This window comes from Rhinolophus hipposideros (assembly GCF_964194185.1).
Source record: "Rhinolophus hipposideros genome assembly, chromosome: 9".
NCBI lineage: Eukaryota > Metazoa > Chordata > Mammalia > Chiroptera > Rhinolophidae > Rhinolophus > Rhinolophus hipposideros.
The window spans coordinates 75,364,261-75,388,850 of record NC_138055.1 but is presented as its reverse complement, the minus strand read 5'-3'; the positions used below and the strand labels follow the sequence as shown (position 1 = coordinate 75,388,850).

Here is a 24,590-nt window from a genome sequence, read left to right as displayed (position 1 = left end):
GCTGAGGAAAGACACAATATAACTTCAGTTTACAAAAGGAATCTGACTGCTTTGTGGATGGATGATAGATTTGCAGATGGACAAAAATGGGAGCAAGAGAACTAATTATTTGGTGGTTTTAGTATTACAAGAGAGAAAAGCATTTACATCATTTTTCTTCATTGTGAGGTGATATGCTTTTCAAAACGACTTGCTGTATGTTCAAACGCTGGTTGTAATATGGAAGATCACTTGATATTGTGAATATCATGCTCCCTCTGGGCATTGAAGCACTGACAGGCAGCAGGAAAAACACCCAACCTCTGGATATCTTGTGTTATTTGATGGTTATTGGTCTGTGTGACATATTGGTCTCATGATTTCAACATATAAGTTTTATATGGTTCACTATTTATTGTGTTTTAAATACTATGGACAGTGATTTCCCCTAGAACCAATACTGACGCAATATCTGAGTTGATAATACAGTTGACCCTTGAACAATTCAGGAGTTAGGTGTATCTATCACCATACAGTAGAATATCCGTGTGTAACTTTTGACTCCACAAAAGTAACTAACAGCCTACTCTTGACCAGAAGCCTTACTGATAACATAAACAGTTGATTAACATATATTTTGTATGTTATATGTGTTATATACTGTAGTCTTACAATACAGTAAGCTAGAGAAAGAAAATATTAAGAAAATCATATGGAAGAGAAAATACATTTATATGATTTATTGAAAAAAATCTGCATATAAGTGGACCCACATAGTTCAAACTGCATTGTTCAAGAGTCAACTGTATATATTAAAACACCATTTATAAATTGCTAGAATGCTAGTTCCACTTTGTATATTACCAAGAACAGTTAAACTACAACTTTCTGAAACTCTTGCTTAGGTGGAAGTATCATGTCTGTAAAATTGAGTTACAAATTTGCAGGAATTAATTGCCTTTGGAGAATTTTTTTGTAAATTAACTATGTTTGGACTAGCTGTACTAAGATAATTGCAATAATGATAATGAGACCAGTTGAATTCTAAGTTCTCTTGAGAGTGCCACAAAATTATTTAAGTCCAGCTTGTGTGTTTGCTAGTTTTTAAATTGCAGATACGCTATCTCTTAGGGTGATTGAATGTGCTCATAATTAGCCTTCAGCCTTCAATCTTTTCATTTATGCTTCTTTTTGTACTTTAAAAATACTGACAAATGCAAATTTTATCACATTTCATAAATTAATTTTAAAGGTAATTTCTGAATTAATAACACATGGATCATGCCACTGATTTAGATGTTTCCAACTAGATAGGTTCATTTTCCAACTCGAAAACATTTTAAGTAAATTTTGCATTCTTATAAATATTATAAATATTATTCAAAATGCTAAGCTAGATTAAAAAATATATTTTTCAAATAAAATGAGTAAAATAATATTTCTTTTCTGCTTATTTGTTTATATTCAACAGTTCTTAACCATATTCAATTTTTTTATAATGTATGCTCTATTTTAGATTTTAAAAGCATAATGCTTTTATTTTACAGATTGTTGCCTTGCGTGAACAAAATGTTCATATACAAAGAAAAATGGCATCAAGTGAGGGGTCTACAGAGTCAGAACACCTTGAAGGGATGGAACCTGGCCAGAAAGTTCATGAAAAGGTATGACCCATATAACATGCTCTTACATGGAAATATTTACTTGCTATATCATTTAACAGCAATATGAAATATGAAATCCATGTAATAAACATTATTTATTATATTTTGATTTATTTGTCAAAAGTTTATGATTATTTCCCTTCTCAGTTATTGTTCTTTGATTCTCTTAAAAATAATGTATGTGTGTTTATGCATATGTATATTTTATATGCATAAACACATAAACATATAATTTCACATTATTGACTGTTAATTTGATTTTCTTAAAAACAATTCAGTTATATATCTAATTGAACATATATATAATTGTATAAATATATCTATATAGATGTATATTGGTACTGTATATTCAGAACTTTTTAAAGGATGATAATTTTCATTTATAAATGGTATTATGTACAATAGGCAAATAATCTGTGACTTATCACTACAAAACTTTTTTTTGTAATTTGACTTTATATTTTCTGTGTATTTGGGAAGTCCCTACAATACTCCTATTAATGAGAAACTGCATAAAAAGATATATGAAACTATATATGGGATTCTTTTTACTTTTTAGAAGAGAGTGATTCTCTTTTCGGGTGGGGGTTATACCCAAGCTGAGGGATTCAGCAATCTGGTTCGGCCCTTTTTTGTGCTGCTCCACTGTTTCCAGCACACGAGGAAGAAAGCTGGTTGCTGGTAGGTCTGGAATCAGATAAAGACTACATAGTCATTTCCATATCCTATACCTGAGGCTTAGACAATCTCCTGACTATTTGCCTTTAGTAAGTTTTATCTTTGCATGGTTGAACTCTTTAATCATCAAGACCACATGACCACATGAATCAGGAAGATGAATCTGTATCATTGTAAATGTCAAGAGGTTTTAAACATAGAGATTAGGAAGCAAGTTATTGGACCTCAAAACAAATAGCACTAAACTATTTTTACTAGAAAATGAATTAAGCACTCCCTTACATAGCCAGTTAAAATACATAGAGGGTCTTCTTATGTTTCCAACTTGAAGTATAAAAGGTAAGTAAGGCAAGTAAACCAGACTAATTTCCTGAAACCACCATCAATTCTGGGTGGCTGAAATCAAGCTCATCATTTAAGGATTTACTGTTTTAGCCTTTATCCATGTATTTTATAGATATTTTAAACTAGGTATTAAAAATAAACCACAATCTGACAGCTATATTTCATGAGCTGTATTTAAAATTTGAATAAAAATGATTTATTTTTCCTTCAAATAAACAAACTGACATTAATTCAGTAAATGGATACTAAGTAGTTGGTGACCTAAAATATTTGCTGTTAACTTTCTTTGCCTTTCAGTTCTTGGTGAAGGCATTTCAGCCAGTGTAGAATAGAAATACTGTGACACTGCTATCCTACTTACTCTTTGTTATGGATGTAACTAAAGATTTTTAAATATTGTAATTATTGATATTTTTTCAACCTACCAGAATTGTAGGAAAAGTGATTCCCAAATAATTTGGTATAATTATATACTATCATATTATTTAAAATGTCATGCCCCCATTTGCCAAAGTGAACCTAAAATATATGTTATGTATATACAGAGGGTGCCAAAAAAAAATATACACATTTTAAGAAAGGAAAATACTGTATTAAAATTATAATACTCAATATATACCAATAACAAAAGATGAATATACATCACATTTGACTTCTGCAATTACAAGAGTTACTCAAAGTGGTTGCGATCAGCATCCAGACACTTCTGATTATGGCGAACTACTGCTTGAGCAACGTTGACCAAAGTATCTACTTGCATACATTTTTTGGCACCCTCGGTATATATTTTAAAACTTAAAAATAAGTAAATTATGTTTCTGTTCCTATTACTCCTGAGCTGATTCAAGAAAGTACTCCAAAATATTTATTTGTATCTCATTTCCTAGCTTGACATTTTTTCAAGTTGTATTGTGATATAATTGACACATTGTGTAAATTTAAGATGTACATTGGGTCAGAAACATGGTGGCATGAGGGGTCCCCCTTGATCTCTCCCCTTGAAGTTACAACAAGTGGAACAGCTATAATTCAACATAGGATCCCTGCACAACACATAAACATCTCTGACAGATCTGCACATTGAAACATCTGAAGGTGGGTGAATCAGGGCAAACAGGGGAGGAGGGAAGGGAGAAGAGCAAAGATGGGTGCTCAAACACAGCTCAGAGCTCACTACAGGTCTCTGGAGAGATGATTCAGGCTGCAGGAGTGCTTTCTGCAGCCTGAGCATTTCTGTCTGAGTGAACAGCATGTAATATAGCCAAACCCAGTGATCACGGAAGACACCTAGAGGCAGAGACCAAATACAGAAGTGTGACAGCTGTGGTCTAGCAGCCCTCAATGCCAGGCAGAAAACAAACCCACAAAACCTGGTTGCCACACACACCCATCTCACCTCCTGGGCACTCAGAAGAACCCAGAAGAAACTGTAGCAGTGAGTGTTGGGTTAAAGAGCAGAATATCTACAGTACTAAGAACTGGAGAGACAGTTCCTGAATGGCAGATACACACCAGACTGTGCCTAATCCCACTGACAAGGCTGAAGACATAGAGTTGAGACAGCTGAGATCCAGCAATAGCAGTTACTTGAAGGGGAACAAAGCCACAAACACACCAGCAGCCTCTCCCAGCCCTCCCTGCCCCCACTTTTCCTTGCTGATCTCAGCTGGGGCACCTAGGACTGCTGAGGTGTACAACTCTGTATCTAGCTGCAGGGACACCAATGGGATTTCAGAGGCCAGAACCCCATCACCCACCATACTCTCCCATGGGGATGGTGCCCTGAGACCAAGGTGAGCTGGTCCAGAGGAGTCACGCACCTTCCCAGGAAATCTTCCACAAACAGAAGCCAGAACAGAGCAAGATAAAATAAAATGCTCCAGCGCTACCTACTGAGGAAAAAAAACAAACAAGCAAAACAAAAACAAACAAACAAACAAAAATGCTCTTTCTATAAACCTGTTGCCGAGTTCATTCCCATAAATGCCTAGAAGGAGAAATAATCCATCAAATGCTATGAACAACCACAATAGCAAGGCAGCTCAGAAACAAAATGAAAAATGTCCAGAAAATAAACTTAAAGACATGGAAATATTTGACTGAAATGACAGAGAATTCAAGATTGCAGTTCTGAAAAAAACTCAATAAGGTGCAAGAAAACTCAGATAGGCAGTTTAATGAACTCAGAAATAAAATCAATGACAAAAATGAATACCTTACAAAAAAGGATGAAATGTTAGAAAAGAACTAAATAGAAATTCTGGAGCTGAAGAACTCAATAAAAGAGATGAAGAATGAAACAGGGAGCTTAGGAAATAGAGCTGACCAAATGGAGGAAAGAAGTATTGATATTGAAGGTAGAAATCTGGAAATGATGCAGATGGAAGAAGAGAGAGACTTGAGAGTTAAAAGAAATGAAAGAACTCTATCAGAAAGAATAATATAAGAGTAAATGGTGTACCAGAAGGAAAAAGAGGGAGAAGGACACAGAGAGTCTATTCAGACAAATAGTCAAAAAGAACTTCCCAAACCTAAGGAACAAACTGGATCCTTGAATACAAGAAGCAAACAGAATACCTGATTATCTCAAGCCTAAAAGGCCGTCTCCAAGGCACATTATATTGAAACTGTCAAAAATTAATGAAAAAGAAAGAATTAATTAATGAAAAAAATAATTAATGAAAAAGAAAGAATTTTCAAGGCAGTCAGGAAAAAGAAGATGGTAACCTATAAAGGAAAGCCCATTATATGGTCTTCAGACTTTTCAGCAAAAAACTGTACAAGTCAGGAGGGAGTGGAATCAAATATTCAAACTACTAAAACAGAGAAACTACCAGCCAAGAATAACATATCCAGCAAAGTTGTCCTTTAGATATGAAGGAGAAATAAAGATCTTCCAGACATACAGAAATGGAGGGAATGTTCCACCACAAGGCCTACATTACAGGAAATACTGAAGGAGGTCATTCAACCAGAAACAAAAACACAAAAGGATTTAAAGCTATGAGTAAGATGACTAACAGACAGACAGAAGCAGGAAATGGTAACCCCTATACAGAATAGGGCACTATACACTTAAATATAACATACAAGTTAAAGGAGATAAGAACATAAAGAAGAAGACAGTTTGCTACTGCAACTTGGAAATGAACTCAGCATAAATAGGGATAATTTGTAACAACAAAAATAAAAATGGGGAGGGGGTGAAAGTCTGAATTTGCAAAGGGGAATGGAAATAAGATGCGTGCTGAAGAAAAATGACTACTGTATGTATGAAACTTCCTTTTTTATAAACTTACTTAAAATCCAGAACTGAGACATAAACAAAGAGGAAACAGAGGAGAAAAAAATCATAGAGTACCACCAACTAAAATAAGAGACAGAAACAGAAAGGCAAAGAAACACTGGACACACTGAGCTACCAGATAAACAAAAGATAAATGGCTACACGGAATTCTCATATCAATAATCACCCTTAAATATAAGGGGACTGAACTCACCAATAAAAAGGCAGACTAGCAGATTGCATCAAAAAACAAAACCCAACCATATGCTGCCTTCAAGAGACACATTGCAGCTGCCAGCACAAATGTCAGCTCGAAGTGAAAGGAAGGAAAATGATTCTCTAAGCAAATGACATCCAGAGAAAATCAGGAGTATCAATACTTATATCTGAAGAAACAAACCTCAAGATAAAAAGATAAACAAATAACAAAGATGAACATTTCATAATGATAGTGGGGACAACACATCAAGAAGACAGTTATCTTTTTAGATGCTATCAATATAGCGTATATATCACAGTTATCAATAAAGATGCTTCCAAATAGAAAATACCAAAATATATAAAGCAACTACTAACAGAACTAAAGGGAGAAACTGACAAAAACAAAGTTACAGTCGGGGGCGTAAATAGACCATGACAGCTATGTACGAAAGGCTCCATGTCACACACACATCGCTTCTGGTACGGCAATTTCTGTCAAAAACATTACGACATGTCCTCATCCACCTTATTCACCAGATCTGGCACCACGTGACTTCCGGCTCTTCCCCAAAGTCAAAATGACCATGCAAGGTAAATGTTTTGCATCAATTCAGGACATCGAGGCAGCCACGACAGCACAACTGAAGACATTCACGAAAGAAGACTTCCAGAACGCTTCAGAAAGTGGCAAGAATGATGGAAGGAGTGTGTTCGAAGTGAGGGGAAGTATTCTGAGTGGGATTAATGGCAATGCTTTTTTTTGTACTGTAATATTTTTATTTAAACATTCACCGTATTGTTTGATCACAGCTTGTGTATAATTTTACTAAGCAATGTTGCTCCAATAAATTAATAAAAATTAAAGTAATTTTAAATTTTAAAAATGTACAATGTGATGATTTCATATATATATATATATATATATATATATATATATATTTTGAAATGATTACTATAATAAGATTACGGCTAATTCACACATTCATCACCTCACACAGTTATGTGTTTGTGTGTGTGGTGAGAATATTTAAGATTTACTCTCTTAACAACTTTCAAGTATACGATACAATATTATTAACTATAATTATCATGCTGTACATTAGAACCCAGGACGTATTTATCTTCTAACTGCTATTTCTTGACAAAATATTTCTTGAAAAAATAAAATAATATTCTAATTATTATTTTATCACTTTAATGTAAATACTCCTAAATTTCACACATAGTACAAAACATATTTTTTCAAAATTATCCCCTGTAACATGATTATTTTAAATATATCTATGCCATTGAATAGCAAGTATCATAAGAATGTAATTTAAATCCTAGCACTTAATTTTTTATTGAGAACTGCTGAAAAGCGATATTCAAACCAAGAAAAAGAGCATATTATTTTGGGGAGTATCTATGTGATGAAAGTTATCAGTGTAGGATGATTGTATTAGTGTGTAAACTGCAAAGTGGTTGTTGGGGGGAAACACCAAACTATAGTTAGATACTATGGAACTGTCAGCAAGTGACTTGTAAATCCTAGTTATAAGGATTACCCTTTGTTTAGAGCAGTAAAGTTACTTAAATTACAGAGTCAGGGTGGGTTATTAGCCAACAGATGTGTTGTCAGTGACTTGAGAACTCCGCTGTCAAAATAGTTGATAAAAATAGTCTCATAAAAGCACACTCTGAAACAGGCCTCATTACTCATAGAAAAGTTGTGTAATTATTATCAACATTTTAAAAACAAAATGAAAAGAAAAATAAGCTTAACTGAAACAAGGTTAAACATTTTTGTGTACCATAAATTTAATCATTTGTTCTAGAAGAACATAAATATTCACAGGATAATAAAAAGTTTACCTCATTAAATGTTCAAAACTGGGTTCAATAACTTTCTTCCTGTTACTTGCTAGAGACCAGTTAATTTGTGAAATTTTTCCATAAACACTACTTTTGTAAAGGAGATAATAATGCTCCTGACTGGTGTATTCTGTACTTCCAATTATTTTTTCGAGCCTCAAATGTTTACTAAGTGATGTGGGTGGCTAAGTAGTAGAATGTTAGGCACTGGTGGAGACTCAGAAGACATGGTCTCTGTAATAACGTTGCTAAGAAAACTAGTGTGAGAAATGAACATGCCCAAATTAATGCTGCAAAAAATTATGAATAAAGTGGAATCAAAATGATATTAGAGTTTAAAGAAGCAATGAATTAATTCTGATTGGAGGGTGTGAGAGAGGCAGCATGAAATACTGGTTAGTTTGAAGTCTGTAGACCTGAATGCAAATCCCATCTCTGCCAATTACTGGTGGTGTGACCTCATCCTTCAGCTTCCCTGAGCATCAGTTACAGGTAAATAATTATGCCTAACTTACAGGTTCATTGTAAGGAATAGAAACACTGACTATGAATGACAAACGTCTTTGCACATTGATTATAAGCATTTGTGTAGGTATCATATTTATTAATACGGGCTTTCATGTTCATTCATTGTTAAATAAATATTTAGTGGTGACTTTATTAAACGTGCTAGGAAATAGGTCCTGTTCTAGGTGGTTTGGTCCAAGTAATGAACAAAACAGAGAGGGCTCCAGTAATTAACAAAAGCATATAACTGGGTGAAGATGCTCAAAGGTAAAAAAAAAGAAGTTATTTTTTTAAAAGCAGTTAATGTGATCAAGGGACAGATACAGGGTAGGTGGGGAGGAAGTTAGACTTGGCAGGGAAGGACATTTTTAGGAGGTGGGGTTTGACCTGGGACTTGAAACAGTACTGGGAGTCAGCCATATGGAAAAGCTTGAAGAGTTTTGGAAGCGAAGGAAACATGAGGTGCAAATGCACCAAGGGTAGGCAAGAGCCTCTGGCAGATTCTCTGGGAGGACGTATGTCAGGGTAACTGGAGCCCAGTGGCCCGGGAGAGACAGGACAGTACTGGGCAGGGGCCAGATCATTTGTGTTCTTGTGGGCTGTGGGCAAGAGTCCGGTTTTATTCTCGGAGAAATCGGAAGGCATAGTAGTGTTGTAAACATGGACACATCTTGATTAGACGCTTTTGAAAAATCATTTGCACTTCAGTTTTCTGTGGACTTGTCACTTTTTCACATATCAGACTTCTGAAGTAGATAGAGATTTTCCTTTTCTTAATTTTATATGTAATGAAATGGAGGCTTACTAAGGAAGATGAGATGACTTATTTGGCTGGAGCAGGACTAGAACCCTGGTCTTCTCACTTCCAGACAACATTGTGCTCTCACATCCCTTCGTGCCAGAGTGATTTCTCTAGGTGTTCTTGTTGATTTTTAACATTTCATTCTAACTCAATCTTATTTTTCTAATCACTTATTCTGTCGTACTTAGACATGTATTTGATTCCTAGAGTTGATTGTTTTATTATATTCAAGAGTATGCTTTACAAAATTGGTTATTTTCTCCCACAACTTCTCCCAGTTAATTTCTACACCGTAGCATTCAGAACTTTTAACCAATAAGAGTGCGGTGCTCAAACCTGGGCTAGAAATACCCAGGCTCTGGCCCGACGATTTGTGGGGTCTTGACCTGGACTTCTCTGCTCCTCTATACAGGATGAGGGGTCCATGGGACCAAGGGAAATAACATGCCCATGAGCCACACCACCACCCTTTCCTGACAACATGCCGGCTATCTAGAAGCCAGGACATTCTGACCAAACAGACCTTACTTAGCCTGCTTTCAGGGCCTTTATGGACTTATTTTTTTTTTTGTGTGTGTGTGTGTGTGTAGTAATTTATATATATAATTTTATGTATAGTACATATTAGATTTTATATATATACACATATGTAATATATATTACATTTTATTTATACTGTGTTTTCCTGAAAATAAGACCTAGCTGGACCATCAGCTCTAATGCGTCTTTTGGAGCAAAAATTAATATAAGACCCAATATTGTATTATCTTATCATTCTTATCATATTATATTATTAATAGTATTTTATATTATATTATATTACATTATATTATTATATTATATTCATTATATTATCTTATATTATACTATATTATATCATATAAGACCCAGTCTTATAGTAAAATAAGACTGGGTGTTATATTAATTTTTGCTCCAAAAGGCTCATGACAGCTGATGGTCTGGCTAGGTCTTATTTTCGGGGGAACACAGTATGTATATACACATATATTACATTTTGTTTATATATACATATATGACATATATTACATTTTGTTTATAGATATACACATATATACAAGTATAATATATATTATATTATATATATATATGTGGAATATATTCAATTTATATATATATACACACATACATATGTAATTAGCTGTACATTTAAACGATTGTCTTACAAGTATACCACATTGCTATATAAAAATTCCAATAAATGTCATTTATCACAAGTGTCATTTTTTTAAAGACCTCTGCTAAGTTCTAGCTAAAACCCATCATCCACAGGGATGTCTCCAGTGCATTAACTGTGTTGTGCCCATTTTTATAGCCTTCCTCACTACATGTCAACTACTGCCAACAACTATTCTTCCAAAAATTCAGTCTTTGTCAACTGTGGCTTATTTTATGCATTATTGGTTAAGCCCCGATTTTTGTCTGTGTTGGAGATAATTATCATTTGTATTTATTTACACTTGAATGGCACTAGCAATATTTTTGTCCTGTGCATTGACCCCATATGTTGTGATGTAATTTCTCATAATAATAAAGTGCATACTTTTATTCTTCAGTAGAATTTTCGAGCAATGAAACAAAATAGGAGGGTGGAGTTTATGAATTTACCATATTGGGGTTGGCAAACCTCCCAGGAAAGAGGAGACATGTAGCCAAGGTCCATGATTGGCTAGAAATGGGCCCAGAATAGGCAAGGTTAAGCTGTTTCAAGGTTCATCCTTATGTACATGAATTTATCCCATATCAATTTTATAGGAGCTGAGTTGGAAAGAAAGCTTGTGACTAAAAGTCAGGCATCTTTGATATGCAATGACAAACATAACTGATAAAAATCTAATGTTGTGTGGGAAATCATGAACTTCATAACAAATCTCTCTCTGAACTCAGTGACTGGGTTTTTATGCTTTAACTATGGCCTTACTAGATGGGAAGTGAGTGAGGAATTGATTCTGTAAATTTATTTTTAATAGTAGATTCAGTATTATTTATATTAGCCCAGATTTGATGGAAGCAAACTAAGCACATCTTTGGTGAAGTAAGATGTCTTCAGGCTTCATAGGACTGACTGAATCACAAGAGTTTGACAGGAAGTTTGTTCATTTAGCTCTATCCTATTGTCATAATTTGAGTGTCTATTTTATGCCGAGGGACCTGTCACCTTACAGAGAAGGAAAAGTAATTTTTCCTTCCTTTTAGTTGTTTTGTCTGATGTATTAAACCAATCCAGGAGAATTTTTAAGGTTGTCATCATTCAGATGTTCTGCAGTTGACCTAATTTCATTTTTCACTTTGGTAGACGTTATTCATCTTAACATTTCTCATGAAGCACTAATTCTCCAGGAATTCAATAGGGGTTTTACAAAACCTCCTCAAAAAAGAGAATTCTCAGGACAAAAATATTAGAAAATATTTTGTTATACAATTTTGAATTGGTATTTTTACTGTAGGATGTATTAGAATACCTATTTTTTAATATTGTCAGGCCCCAAGGGGGAACATGGTATGCATTGTTTCCTAAACTTGTAAGACCAGAAATCCCCGTTATTTGCAGGCAAATTGCACATGGCAGGATGCGTCTTCTGCAGGAGATTCCTTAAGGCTGGCTCTGGCTTTTCAAACATAGGCAAACTGTTCTTCAAGTCTATCTGGAAACCTCATTAACAAGGGCTACACGCCACTAAGAACACAATAAATAACTGGTATAAAGCACTTTATCAAAAGTGCATTTACCTAAATTGTTTTATTTGATCCCTGTAATAATCCCGTAAGGTTTGTAGAGCAGAGATTACTGTCTCAAACTCATCTAGCTTATAAACAGCAAGAGTGGATATAAATAGTATAACAAGTGTACAAATGCTAAAAATGAATATGGGTGAAAAAAAGCAGCATACAAACTACCTGATTTCATGGATTTCTGAATATGGGAGTATATACTATAAGAAAAGTCTTAAATCCACCCATGTGTCTAAGAGGATTAAGGAGCTTATTAGACTGGGCAGGAGTCTTTAAAATTTTCAAAAATAAACCTTAGATAAAGCAAACTTTGTTACACCTGTGTTTATGTCTTCAGCAGGCCATCTAGTCAAGGATAATTCTTTAGCAATTCTGTGTTCCCCTTTGCTATTTTTTTATTTATCTATTCTATCTATAACATACAAAGTTCTTCCAGCTTCAAAAGTTTCTCTCTTGACCCTACTTCTACCACAGGTATTGCGGTATGTTCTACTCCCCTTTACAGCAAACCTTTTCAAAAGGGTTGTCCACTCACAGTCCCCACTTCCTTTTCATATTTTTATAAACCTATTCCAAAATAGGTCTTCGCCCCACCACTCCCCAGAAACCTCTTCTGTCACTATCATCACTAAATGTTTATTGCAAAATACTGTGGGCAATCCTCAGTCCGTGTAGTTGATGTCTGAGCAGCATTTGACACAGCTGATCATTCTTTCCCCTTTAATTCCCATGTTTTTCCCTTTACAGGAAACCACATTATCTCTGTTTTTCTCTTACTTCACCAATGGTTCTGTCTCAGTCCCTTTCTTGGATCACATTCTTTTTCCTGACGTCCTAATATTGAAGGAACCCAGGGCTCAATTCCCCCTATCTTTTCTCAGTGATTTCAGTCTCATAGCTTTAAATATCATCCAAACCTTGACCTCTAGTGCAGACCCTGCAACCAAGTACACATATGCAACTGTGTATTGTTGACCATCTCCACTGGTGTATCTAAAAGACATTGTACATTTAAAATGTCAAAAACTTACCTCATGATATCCCACCAAAACCTTGCTGTGTCTTTTCAATCTCAGAGGATAAAAACCTTGCTTTTCCAGTCACTCAACCTAATGAATTTGGAATCATCCTCAAGCCCTCTATCTCTCATACCCCACATCAAACTCTACAAAAATTTTATTTGTTCTACCTTCAAATTATATCTAGAATCTGACCACTTTTCACTAACCCTGTTAATCACTCTGGTCTAAACAACTTTTATTTTTTACCTAGATTATTATAAGCACTTCCTTTCCGGTCTCTCTGTGTCTCCCATGGGCCCTCTACCATCCATTTTCAACATAGTATGAATCAGAGTGATGTTTTAAAACATAAATCCAACAGAAAAAGTCGGGAACCATTTCATTTCACTCATATGGGGGATACTTCAGCTTTCTTCTGGGCTTTAGGCTTGCAGGGGCTACAAATAGATTGTTTTTGTATGATGAAACAGATTTGAGTCAATGTGGAATTAAAAATAACGGCTGTAAATTCTGTGCTGGATAATTTCAAATCAAAGACAAAATGTGGTTATTTGTTGGTATTTGTTGGACAAGATTTGAAATCTGAAGTCAGACCTGATTTTTGAGAGCCAGAAAGCAACATGGAGATTAACAAACACAGTGCAGACAGACCAAAAATTCCCAAAATCATAGCTTTGAAGCCTTTAGATTCCTTAGTACTTAAATGCTTTCTGGTCCTTCAGAGTCTAACTGTTTGGTTGCTTGATTTGGTTTATTCTTTTCTCTCCATATTATGTTACTTTCAGGCAGGAAATTTCATATTTTGAACACCCAACCTAGGGTCTGACATATGGTAGAGGCTAAACAGATAGTAGAGTTTTGTTGATTGAATGAATGGATAAATGAAGCAATGAATGAACAAAAGAAGGGAGAGAGGGAGGAAGAAAGACTCCTAGAAATATGACATTGGAATCAGAATTCCTCGGTTCAAATCTTAACCTTATTACTTTTATATAGTGTAACATTAAGCAAAATACTTATACTCCATGCTTCAATGTCGTGTTCTGTATCTAGTAGCTTGTTATAGAAAATAAAGAGTTTATGCATGTAATGTACTTGGAACCATGCCTAAAACATAGTCAGAACTTAAATGTTAGTAAAGTGGAGTAACTGTTATGAACCCATGCATGTGTAAAGCCAGAAAATTTTACCAGCTGTATGTTCTTGGGTAAGTAGGTAAGTAAATACTTAATAAATGTTAGCTATTATTATTACTTGTCATTATTCTAATGAAAGGTACAGTCTTATTTGAGGATTTGGAAGTAAATTCAAATTTGAAGATATGAAGTAAAATGAGGAGAATAACAATCTCTTGGAATGAAAAGAAATAATTGTTAGAGCATCAGATTGGCTGAAGTATTACAAAGTCCCTCCTTGGATCAATATCTGGTGTAGGATTTACTCACATATTCACAAATAGACTTTATTATTGGCCTATTGAATCCCTAATTGATTTGGTCCTTTGTTCTGTATGTATATTTCTTTCACCCTACATTCCTGATGCTCATGAAATTTACAATAAACTATCAGCTCTAGGTTTTTTTTTATTTTCCTTATTATTTTTATGCCTATGAATACTTTCCCTGTGTCAATCAGTGTTATTTTTTAAATTAAGTTCTACATATCTTTAATTCTACATTTCTCTTCTCCTCACTTAAATTAAGTTCTACATGTCTTTAATTCTACATTTCTCTTCTCCTCACAAAAATATATTTTATAGGACTTTCCAATTTTATAGATTCTTCACAATCCTCCAAAAAATTATTAGTGCTAGATTACTTATGTTAATGATTGCAAATCTTAGTGTAAGTTCTTTGAGCAATCAATAATTCATCTCTAATGATAACATTTTATAGAACTGTTTTCAAAAACACAGTGGAACTGCTCAGTGTTTACTCCTTAAATGCTGATAAATTTTAAGTATATCTATGCCTTTAATATCTGAATTTGATTAATAATAAGGTAAATTCATAATTTTTACCCTTTTGCCCCACCTTTTCCTATTTTCTATAGAAAGATTAATAAACCATGAGAAGTAAGATGCATAAAACAAAACAAAAAAAGGCCTATTTGAAATTCATTAAGAGAGAATCAAGGACTTACGATTTAAAAATGAAAAACATGGGAAGGGAGATGTCAGAAATGTACAAAGGACGTTTAGAAATATGTTCACAATAAAGATTAAATCATCAGCGGTCCTAATGACTATAGTTGACAGTATTGTATTGTATATTTGAAAATTGCTAAGGAGTAGATCTTAAATGTTCTCATGACAAAAGAAAAATGGTATCTATGTAAGGTAATGGATGTGTTAACTAACCTTATTGTAGTAATCATTTCACAATATATACATATATTAAATCATCACATTGTGCATCTTAAATTTACACACTGTTATAAGTTAATTACATCTCAATAAATTTGGGGGGAAATTATCAGCTGTGTAATAGCTACATGGGGCAGTGGCTAAAACATACTATAACACGTTTTTAAAGTTAATTTAAAACTTTAAAAACGTGTTATAGTATTTTTTAATAAATGTTAAAGTTAGAAATAGGATAAAAAACATTAATGATGAAATCATGTTGTTGAAGATTATCAAATACAAAGAGAGACTTGTTTCCATTGTTTACCTGATATAAAATGGAAGAACATGTCTAAATTCCTGGCTTTATCTCATAAGAAGTCAGTATAACTGTAACATGCTGAGATTTCTGGGATTCATTCACTCTACTTGGTCTTATATGTAGGTAGAATATTTCTACTGCATTATTTATTTTAATATGCATTTATAATAATAGTTTCCTAAGTTTACTTCATATTTTTCTACCATAAAGATAATTCATCTATATAGTGCTTTTAAAACAGGAGAAAAAGACTAAATTCCCTTTTATATTTGTTATGTTGGAAACATTTTTTCATAAACTTTATGCAATGATTGCTAAATATATTGTCTCTATATTTCATTTCTATCTGAATCTTTACTATTTTTTCTAAAACTCATTCATTAGTAAAAACATTCATTCATTCACCCAACAAATATATTTGTGTGGAAAATACTGTTCTACCACTAGAGACACAGAAGTAATCAAAACATATATTCAGTCAATAAAAATCCATCGCATAACCATCATGCATCAGGCATCATTCTAGGCACTTGAGATGTACGTAGAAGAAAACATATGAAAGACATTTGCCTCCTGAAGTTTATAATCTAGCAAGCTGGAAGAAGTTAGGAGACAATAAACAATAAATATAAATAAGGAAATAATCTGGTACATTAGACAATGATAAATACTATTGAAGAAAAGAAAAAGTAGACACACAAAAGGATCAGGAATCCTGGGGAAACACAGGAGTGGGGACAGTTTGCACTTTTATATAAGATGGTCAGTGTTGGCCTCCTTGAAATAGTTGAGGGTGTTAGCCATGTGTGGATTGCTAGGGAAGAACATTCCAGGTAGAAGGAAAAACTGAAGCGAAGCCTGTAACGTGGGAAAGTGATTGACTTATTAGAGGAGCAGTGAGGTTGCCAGTGTGGCTGAAGCAAGATAACAAATGGAAAAATAAAAGGAGACAGATCAGGGAGGAAACAGCATGGGGAAAGATTAGGGGAGAAGGAGGAGAAAGCAGAATGAGGGGCTGTGGTTGTTGCTCATTGTCACACTCACACTAAAAGATTTTGGCTTTGTACTGAGAAAAATGGAAAGCCATTTCAGTGTTTTGGGCAGAGGAGTGATTTGCTGTGACTACAGTGTAACAAAATCACAGTGGACCACTCTGGCTGTTTTAAGAATGAACATATGAAGACAAAGTTAGAAGCAAAGGGACCCATTAGGAAGTTGTTCCAGTAATTCAGGTGAGAGTAAGTGACTCAGACAGGAGAAGTGTTGAGCAGGAAGACCCACCTATCTGTCCCAGGTGAGGATTCTCATGGAGGATGGCAAAGACCATAACCATGCCAACCGCCAGAAGTAGGACCCCTAGATCTCGGCCAATTGCATCTTCTAGGGGTTCAGAATCACTAAAGAGGATTGAACACACAAGGCGCTCCTTGACACACAAAGGTGGCCTTGAAAACGGGTCTGATTGAGATTGTTGTGAAGGTAAAGCAAACAAATTTGTCTGCCGTTCCTCGGCTCAACACTTTCCTATGGTACCCGTCACACTCAGACTACAAGTTAAGGAGTTGAGATGATCTCAAGAACCCACACCATCTGCCCATCTACATCTGCTTCCATTCTCTTGTTGTAGCTTGTTTCATTCTGGCTGCACTGGTTCCCTTGAAAATTCTAAACCCACTTGTGTCTCTCAACCTTTGATCTTTCTGTTGTCTCTGCCAGATAAATGTGTGACTTATGCTCTTATTCCAGGTCTTGGCTCAATGTTTTCTTTGTATAACCAATTCCCCTAGTATAAGCTTGACCCAAATATTGCCTGTGACATCGTATACTGAAAAATTTTTCATTGTTTATCTCAAAAACAAATATAACTGGACATCCTGTATTTGATCTGCAACTCTAGCTGAGGGGAAGAAAAATCGATGTCTATAAGGCAAGCAAAACTTTCCCATTATAGGATTATGAGGAGAGATGAACAGTTTGACAGCAGGTATTTTACATGTTATTTCCCTGTTCAAAAACTTTTGATGACTCTCTTAATAGTCACTTATTTGTGTGTCATTTCTCCACTTGAGAATTTCATTAATGTTAGGAATGTATCATCATATTTAAAAAAAAAATCCTAAAACCTAATGCTTTCCACCTGGCACATAGTAGGTGTTCAATAAATATTTGTTGAATTAATATATATATATATATATATATATATATATATATATATATATGTATCTGTATATATTTAAAATTTTAACATCTGAGCCTTTATTACATTTGACAATAATTTAAGCATATACTTCTACTTTTTAAAAGAAAAAGCATAGAAAGTCTTTATAATCTTGTGTTGGAAAATAATTTCTTGACACAACACCAAAAGTGGAAGTCATAATGAAAGAAAATTGATAAATTGGACTTCATTAACATTAAAAACATTGCATTTCACATTTTAAACAGCACCATCAAGAAAGTGAAAAGAATCTACAGACTAGGAAGAACTATTTGCAAGTTATCTATCTGATAAAGGGGACTTGTATCCAAAATATATATAAGAAACATATTAAGCTTACCATAAAATATATTTAAGGTGATTTGACAAATGAAATATTACATAGTTTTAAACACACAAGATTCATAAACACTTCAGAAAAAAGAAATTGAGTTTGAGAAATTTCCCATGAATAGCCCCAAATTCCAAAATAGTGCAAAAACTATGCAGGATACATCTGTTCTTTAAAGGAATTCAGAAGGTGAACATTTAAAGTGTTTTATTTTAGTTGCCTGATTACTGTTTATATTTAAATTTTTTATACCTTGAGCACATTAAAAATATGCAATTTTTAAACAAGATTTCAGTACACCTTAGGTGCACAGAATCAGAATAACTGTTTTTCTAATTAGAAAGCTAACACCATTCAGTTTTACTGAACAAATAGTTGTTGAATATATATATATATATATATATATATATATATATATATATATATATATATATATATATATTCATACACATGCATGCACCACATTTTTAGTACTTATCTATACCATATAGCATGTGTAACTTTATCATGTTGATTTATTTGTAAATGGTCTAACAATTAAGTTCGCAAACTCATCCTAGAAAAATACTACATACCTCACTGCTGCATATCACTATGGTCACCTTCGAAGTATTTCCCTTGGGAAGCTGTGGACCAATGGCAGTGCTTAGTCCACCATTCAAAGCAATTTTGGAACATTTTTTCTGGAATAGCCATCAGAGCTGTCGTCCTATTACCCTTGATGTCTTGAATGTCATCAAAATGTCTTCCTTCCAGTATTTCTTTTACCTTCAGGTAAACAAAGAAGTCATTGGGGGCCAGATCAGACTAGGGAGGGTGTTCCAATACAGTTATTTGTTTACTGGCTAAAAACTCCCTCACAGACAGTGCCATGTGAGCTGGTGCATTGTCGTGATGCAAGAGCCATGAATTGTTGGCAAAAAGTTCAGATCGTCTAACTTTTTCACACAGCCTTTTCAGCACTTCCAAATAGTAAACTTGATTAACTGTTTGTCCAGTTGGTACAAATTCATAATGAATAATTCCTCTATCAAAAGAGGTTAGCAACATCATTGCAAAAGTTTGCGAACTTAATTTTCAGACCTCGTATTTTCTTATTAAAGGCAATATGGTAAAGGGTAGATGAACTAAACTGGGAATTCAAATTTCTGCATTTTAATTCAGATCACCTTTGTGTAATTACCCGAGCCTCAGTTTCTCCAGATTTTTAAGGCTCTAGAAACCTAAATGTAATTTTTCAATTATGCAAAACATTTTTCAAAGCAGCATTTTGTTTTCTAGTGATTTTTATAGTTTCTAAAAATTGCTTTTTTTAGTTGACTACAGACAGTTCTCAATGTGAGGAGATAGAAGTTCCAATAAAGACTAAGTTTACCTAGTTACTTGTAAGTAGTCTACAGAGTTCAAAGATATTTGCCATTATGACAAAAAGCTTGTAATATCATAACTTAGTTATCCCAAATTTGGACATAACTGACTGGAAATTGGCTCTAGCCTTCTTCCCTAAACCTGTTCTGTTTTTGCCTAATGATTGTAAACTGGCTTTTTTCAGTTCATTATACAGCTGATTGTGACCTCCATAAAATTCATTATCAGTGTTTTTGAGTCCATAAAACCTGTCTAAAAAGTTCATTTTTAATTAGCTTCACAATAATACAGCACTACATTGTATGTGGTATTGAATGCCCTGGTGTTGCGACCTGCACAACACAAGCCGTGGGAAGGTGAGGGAGGCAGCGAGGGTTAAACTATAATAAAGAGACAGAGACTCAAATACAGTTAAATCACAGAGGACCAAGGGACTCGAAGCCTCAAGAGACTGGAGCCCCAAATCGGGTCTCCGTGGGTATTTATTGATTTTTTACAATAGGAATCACATGATTAGGGGCAGGGTCTGCAAAACTCTTACACCACATGATAAACATTTTTCCAATTTCCATAATTGTCCCAATGCAACCGATGCATACCATCCCCAAATGACCAAGGTGTAGTACATACAATCCCTGGGGGAGCAAGTCTCACAAGGTGAAACTATCCCATGAGCCAAGCAGGAAGAGCGAGATATTATTGCTCTAATGGGTCCTTTACACTTGAGTGTGCAGGACAATAGCTGAGGCATACATCAGCAGCTTCTCAGAAGAGGAGGGGCACAGCTGCCTCCTAACTTTATTACATTATCTAATGGGGGTGCTAAAAGATGGGGACCCCAGAGGGGGTCCCGTCTGGCTTAAGTCGTCCCTCCCATGAGGAAACTTATTCGTCTTTGACTGCAGACCCTGCTTACAAGGACCAAACATGGAGACTTAGGATAACATAAACTCAATCTCAATGAGGGACAATCCCGCAGGGTCATCTTTCTCTAAGGAAAGATTGGAGGGGACAGATGGCTAGGCTGCTGTGTGACTACACCCTGGGGGAGGGGCGTAACTTTGGAAAGGCAGTTCCCTTCTGCTAAGAGCAATTCCTGGGTACACATTCAGGTGTGATTCCTCAGCAGGCAGCAATATCCTTGGATATGGGAATAGAGACTTTGAAAGAGGATCTGGTCAACCCACCACAGCATCCTCTCTAACGTCCCTACGAAGTTGTAACATCTCTTACTTTTTCACTAGATAATTAGAGGTTCAGTACGTGCAATACAAAGGTTCAGTAATATCTTCAAAGTAGTAGATCTATAGATCCAACTGGCATTCTTAGAGACCATCTTAAGACTGACTCCAACTTTTCCTGCCCATCTTTCTGCTTTTATGATGCTTTCTATTCTCCCCTTTTCTCCTATAGTCAGTTTGCTCTAACATGACTTTTGCATTCCTAAAAATCATGAGCTATACAAAATTCCACAATAAGAACCTAGGGCTTACGGAGGAAAAAGGGGTTGTGGCACACACTAAACACTTTATCAATGACACAAAAAGAGATAGAAAACTAATAAAAATGTTAGCACAGCTTTACTCATGTTAATTGGTCAAGAATTGCATAAACACTACTCATATATCATCTAACTCTTTACCTTGAAAAGACCTGAAGTTTACTTACGAAAGTGGGTATCAGAAGGGATATATCTGTGAGTTATTGTGAGGTAGTGGAAGGAGGGGTATCTGAAATCAGAAAGAAAGTTCTAACAAACATGTGGATGGTTTGTCTCAAAGCACATGGTGCACTGACTGAGGTCAATGTTAGATATGTGAGAAATGTGCCCATGTGCATTTTGTGTATCCCTACCTGGCTTGGTTCAGCTAGGAACAATTTTCTGTGTTTAGCCAGCGATTCTCAGGAATGAAATCAGACATAAGAAAACACAAAATTGAGTATGTTCAAACTGTTTCTTAATACATCTATTGTGTTGGAACAAATTCATATTTTCCCAACAAGCATTATAGCAGAATTGACTGTACTTTCTTTGCTTTTTCTTATTTTCTTATTTCAGCTTGGTTGTGCTTTTTTTCTCCTACCGCTTACTTCTCTCCAATTATTTCACCAGAAAACTTCTCCAATGCAGCTCGACTGTAGGGCATGCTTTTGAAGACACAGGTCACCCTGTCTTCTAGACAACCCCTTCGGAAAGGGGGAAAAAATCAGTCTCAGAGTATTTAATTCCTTTCAGCCTCCTTCGGGTGGCTCGTGTGCACTCATGACTTTTAAGTTGATAGCGATGTACAAGTCAAGACTTTTCTGTGCTACACCTTTGTCCCAGCGAGGTGACATTCACAGCGGGCATAACCTTCTTTAAAAGAAAAATGGTGCATCAGTTCTTTTTCTAAGTGTCATTGAAAATAAAACTTGCAGATGCACACAGGATGTTGAATAAAAATAGAAACGTTACATAGTTTCTGTGTCCTTACTATTTAATAATAATAATATACTGTGTTACATAAACATAATATTTATAATAAATGTTGTATATAATTGATAACAATAGCTGCCACTTATTAAATATTTAAGATACACTGGTGTTTTGTTAGAAGCGAAGTATAAGATAGGTAGGTAGGTAGGTAGGTAGGCAGGCAGGTAGGTAGGTAGATAGATAGATAGATAGATAGATAGATAGATAGATAGATAGAATGGCTTTCAGTTAAAATGCATTTGTTAACCTGTTTGAAAATCACTGATCACCTTTATATTCTAACGTCAAGTTTTTTTCTCAGAAACTTAGTTTTCCTCTTAAATGAGCTTAGTGTTCTTATTTCTCAGTGTGAAAGTTGTATCAGTTTCATTTCTTTAAGTTTGTGAATTTTAAATTAAAGATGAAGAAAACCCTAAGCGTCATTTCTTTTTCATCTCTTACAGCGTTTATCCAATGGTTCTATAGACTCAACAGATGAAACTAGTCAAATAGTTGAACTACAAGAATTGCTTGAAAAGCAAAACTATGAAATGGCCCAAATGAAAGAACGTTTAGCAGCCCTTTCTTCCCGAGTGGGGGAGGTGGAACAAGAAGCAGAGACAGCAAGAAAGGATCTCATTAAAACAGAAGAAATGAACACTAAATATCAAAGGGACATTAGGGAGGTAAGTGATTTATAACACTTTCAGTCTTTGCTTCCTGAATGCGTGCAACCTTGGAGATGCTTTTTCCAAAATTTCCCCAGATGGAAATACTCTCTACATCTCAAAGACCATACTTTAGGATGTATTATATTGGTTATGAAACTTGTTCACTAAGGCAAAAATTGTTTACTTCACAACCTTTTAAATATGTGTGGAAAGAAAATTTGATATCAAATCTCAGATATAATAAAATATTTCTACAGTTTTTAAAGAATTTTAAAAATTTTTTGAGCTGTTGATTTTAAACAACTCTAGATGTATGATAATGAATTGCTGTGCTATTAGCATGTGGGAATACTCAAAGACATTACTTAAACATTTCCTCTCTCAGTTTTGTGTTTATGAATGTGAATGTATATGTTTGAATGTGGGAATCTTCCTTTTTCTATATATTCAATTCTTGCTAGACTTAACATCACTTTATCTATTTCAGTAAAAGAGTATTTGACAGTTACTACAAAAGATGAAATGAGATATTTTATTTGTAACACTGCCAAGTCATCTTACCAGATAAGGTGAAAATTTAGAATTTTTTTCACTTTCTCACTCTATTCAATTGAAAAGAAAAGTATCTATATTTATGGAAATTTTATTGTGACATTTTACTGTTTCCATTTTTACATATTTCTTTAAATCACATATTTTATCCTTTTTTATATCTTTTGCATATAATTAACTAGTTGTTATTGAAGTCACCTCTACTCTGTGTATCCAATTCTTTTATTTCCATTTGCTTTTGAGCCCATGTTCTCATAGTTTCGCTTCCATTGTCCCATTAACTTGTTTTTATCCAAATTGTTATTCACTTCCATGTTGCTTAATCTAGAGGTCACTTCTCAGTTCTTTGAAGTACTTGATCCAATTACCACTCCCTGGAGTATTTTCTTACTTGGCTAGTAGCACATTACACTCGCCTGATGTCCTCCATCTTTACTTGCTCCTCCCATTTCAAGCTCTTTTACTAGCTCCGCTTCTCCTTACCAACCTGGAAGTGCCTTTCTTTCTCAGTGTATCTTTACTCCCCCCATTAGTTCATATAGTCTCATGGCTCCAAAAACTGCCCATTGACTTATGACTCCCGATTTATATCTCCAGTTTATTTTTCTCTCCTCATTTCCAGATGCCTGTATCTAAATCTCTAATGGGTATCTCAAAATTAGCATCCTCAAGACTGTTTTTCTGGTATTTTCCCAGAAAAGCAGACTTACTTGAAGTTTTCAATATCTCAACTTATGGCAATACCATTATTGTTGCTCAGACTAAAAACAAACAAACAAAAAATGTGAAGCTGTCCTTGGTACCTTTTTCACTCACACACTGCATTTGATTCAGTTGTAAATCCTATTACTTCCAACTTCAAAATATCTCCATAATATGACCTCTTCTTACAATTTCCTTGTCTCTTTTTCATTCTACACAACCATCATCTCTTGATGGATTATTATAATAGGTTCTACTCAACACAGCAGCGTGAGTAATCTGTTACAATGTAAGTCAGCTTAAGTCACTTCTCTGCTTAAAACTTTTCAATGGCTACCTACCCTATTTATATGAAAATCAAAGCCCTTGCCTATAAGCCAAGTACAATGTGTACTACCATCTTACTGTCCTCTTAGGATTTATCTCCCAGTCTTTCATTTCAGCCCACTCTGTTCAATAAAGATGGCCCCTTAAATAAGTGAACCTTGTTCTGTTGCATTTTCTTGTCCCTCTGCCTTTTGCTGAAATAGTTTTTCAT

General features: G+C 34.7%; 1 protein-coding gene across 14 annotated transcripts in view; it reads left to right on the top strand.

Annotated features, from left to right (window-relative positions):
- PPFIA2 (PTPRF interacting protein alpha 2) overlaps positions 1 to 24,590 on the top strand; it is a 463,335-nt gene that overhangs the window by 318,899 nt on the left and 119,846 nt on the right. For all 14 annotated transcript variants that reach the window (XM_081060602.1, XM_081060606.1, XM_081060596.1 and 11 more), the window contains 2 exons: positions 1,527 to 1,643; positions 22,592 to 22,813. In XM_081060602.1, coding sequence (XP_080916728.1) covers positions 1,527 to 1,643; positions 22,592 to 22,813 — 339 coding nt within the window. The remainder of the gene's footprint in view (positions 1 to 1,526; positions 1,644 to 22,591; positions 22,814 to 24,590) is intronic.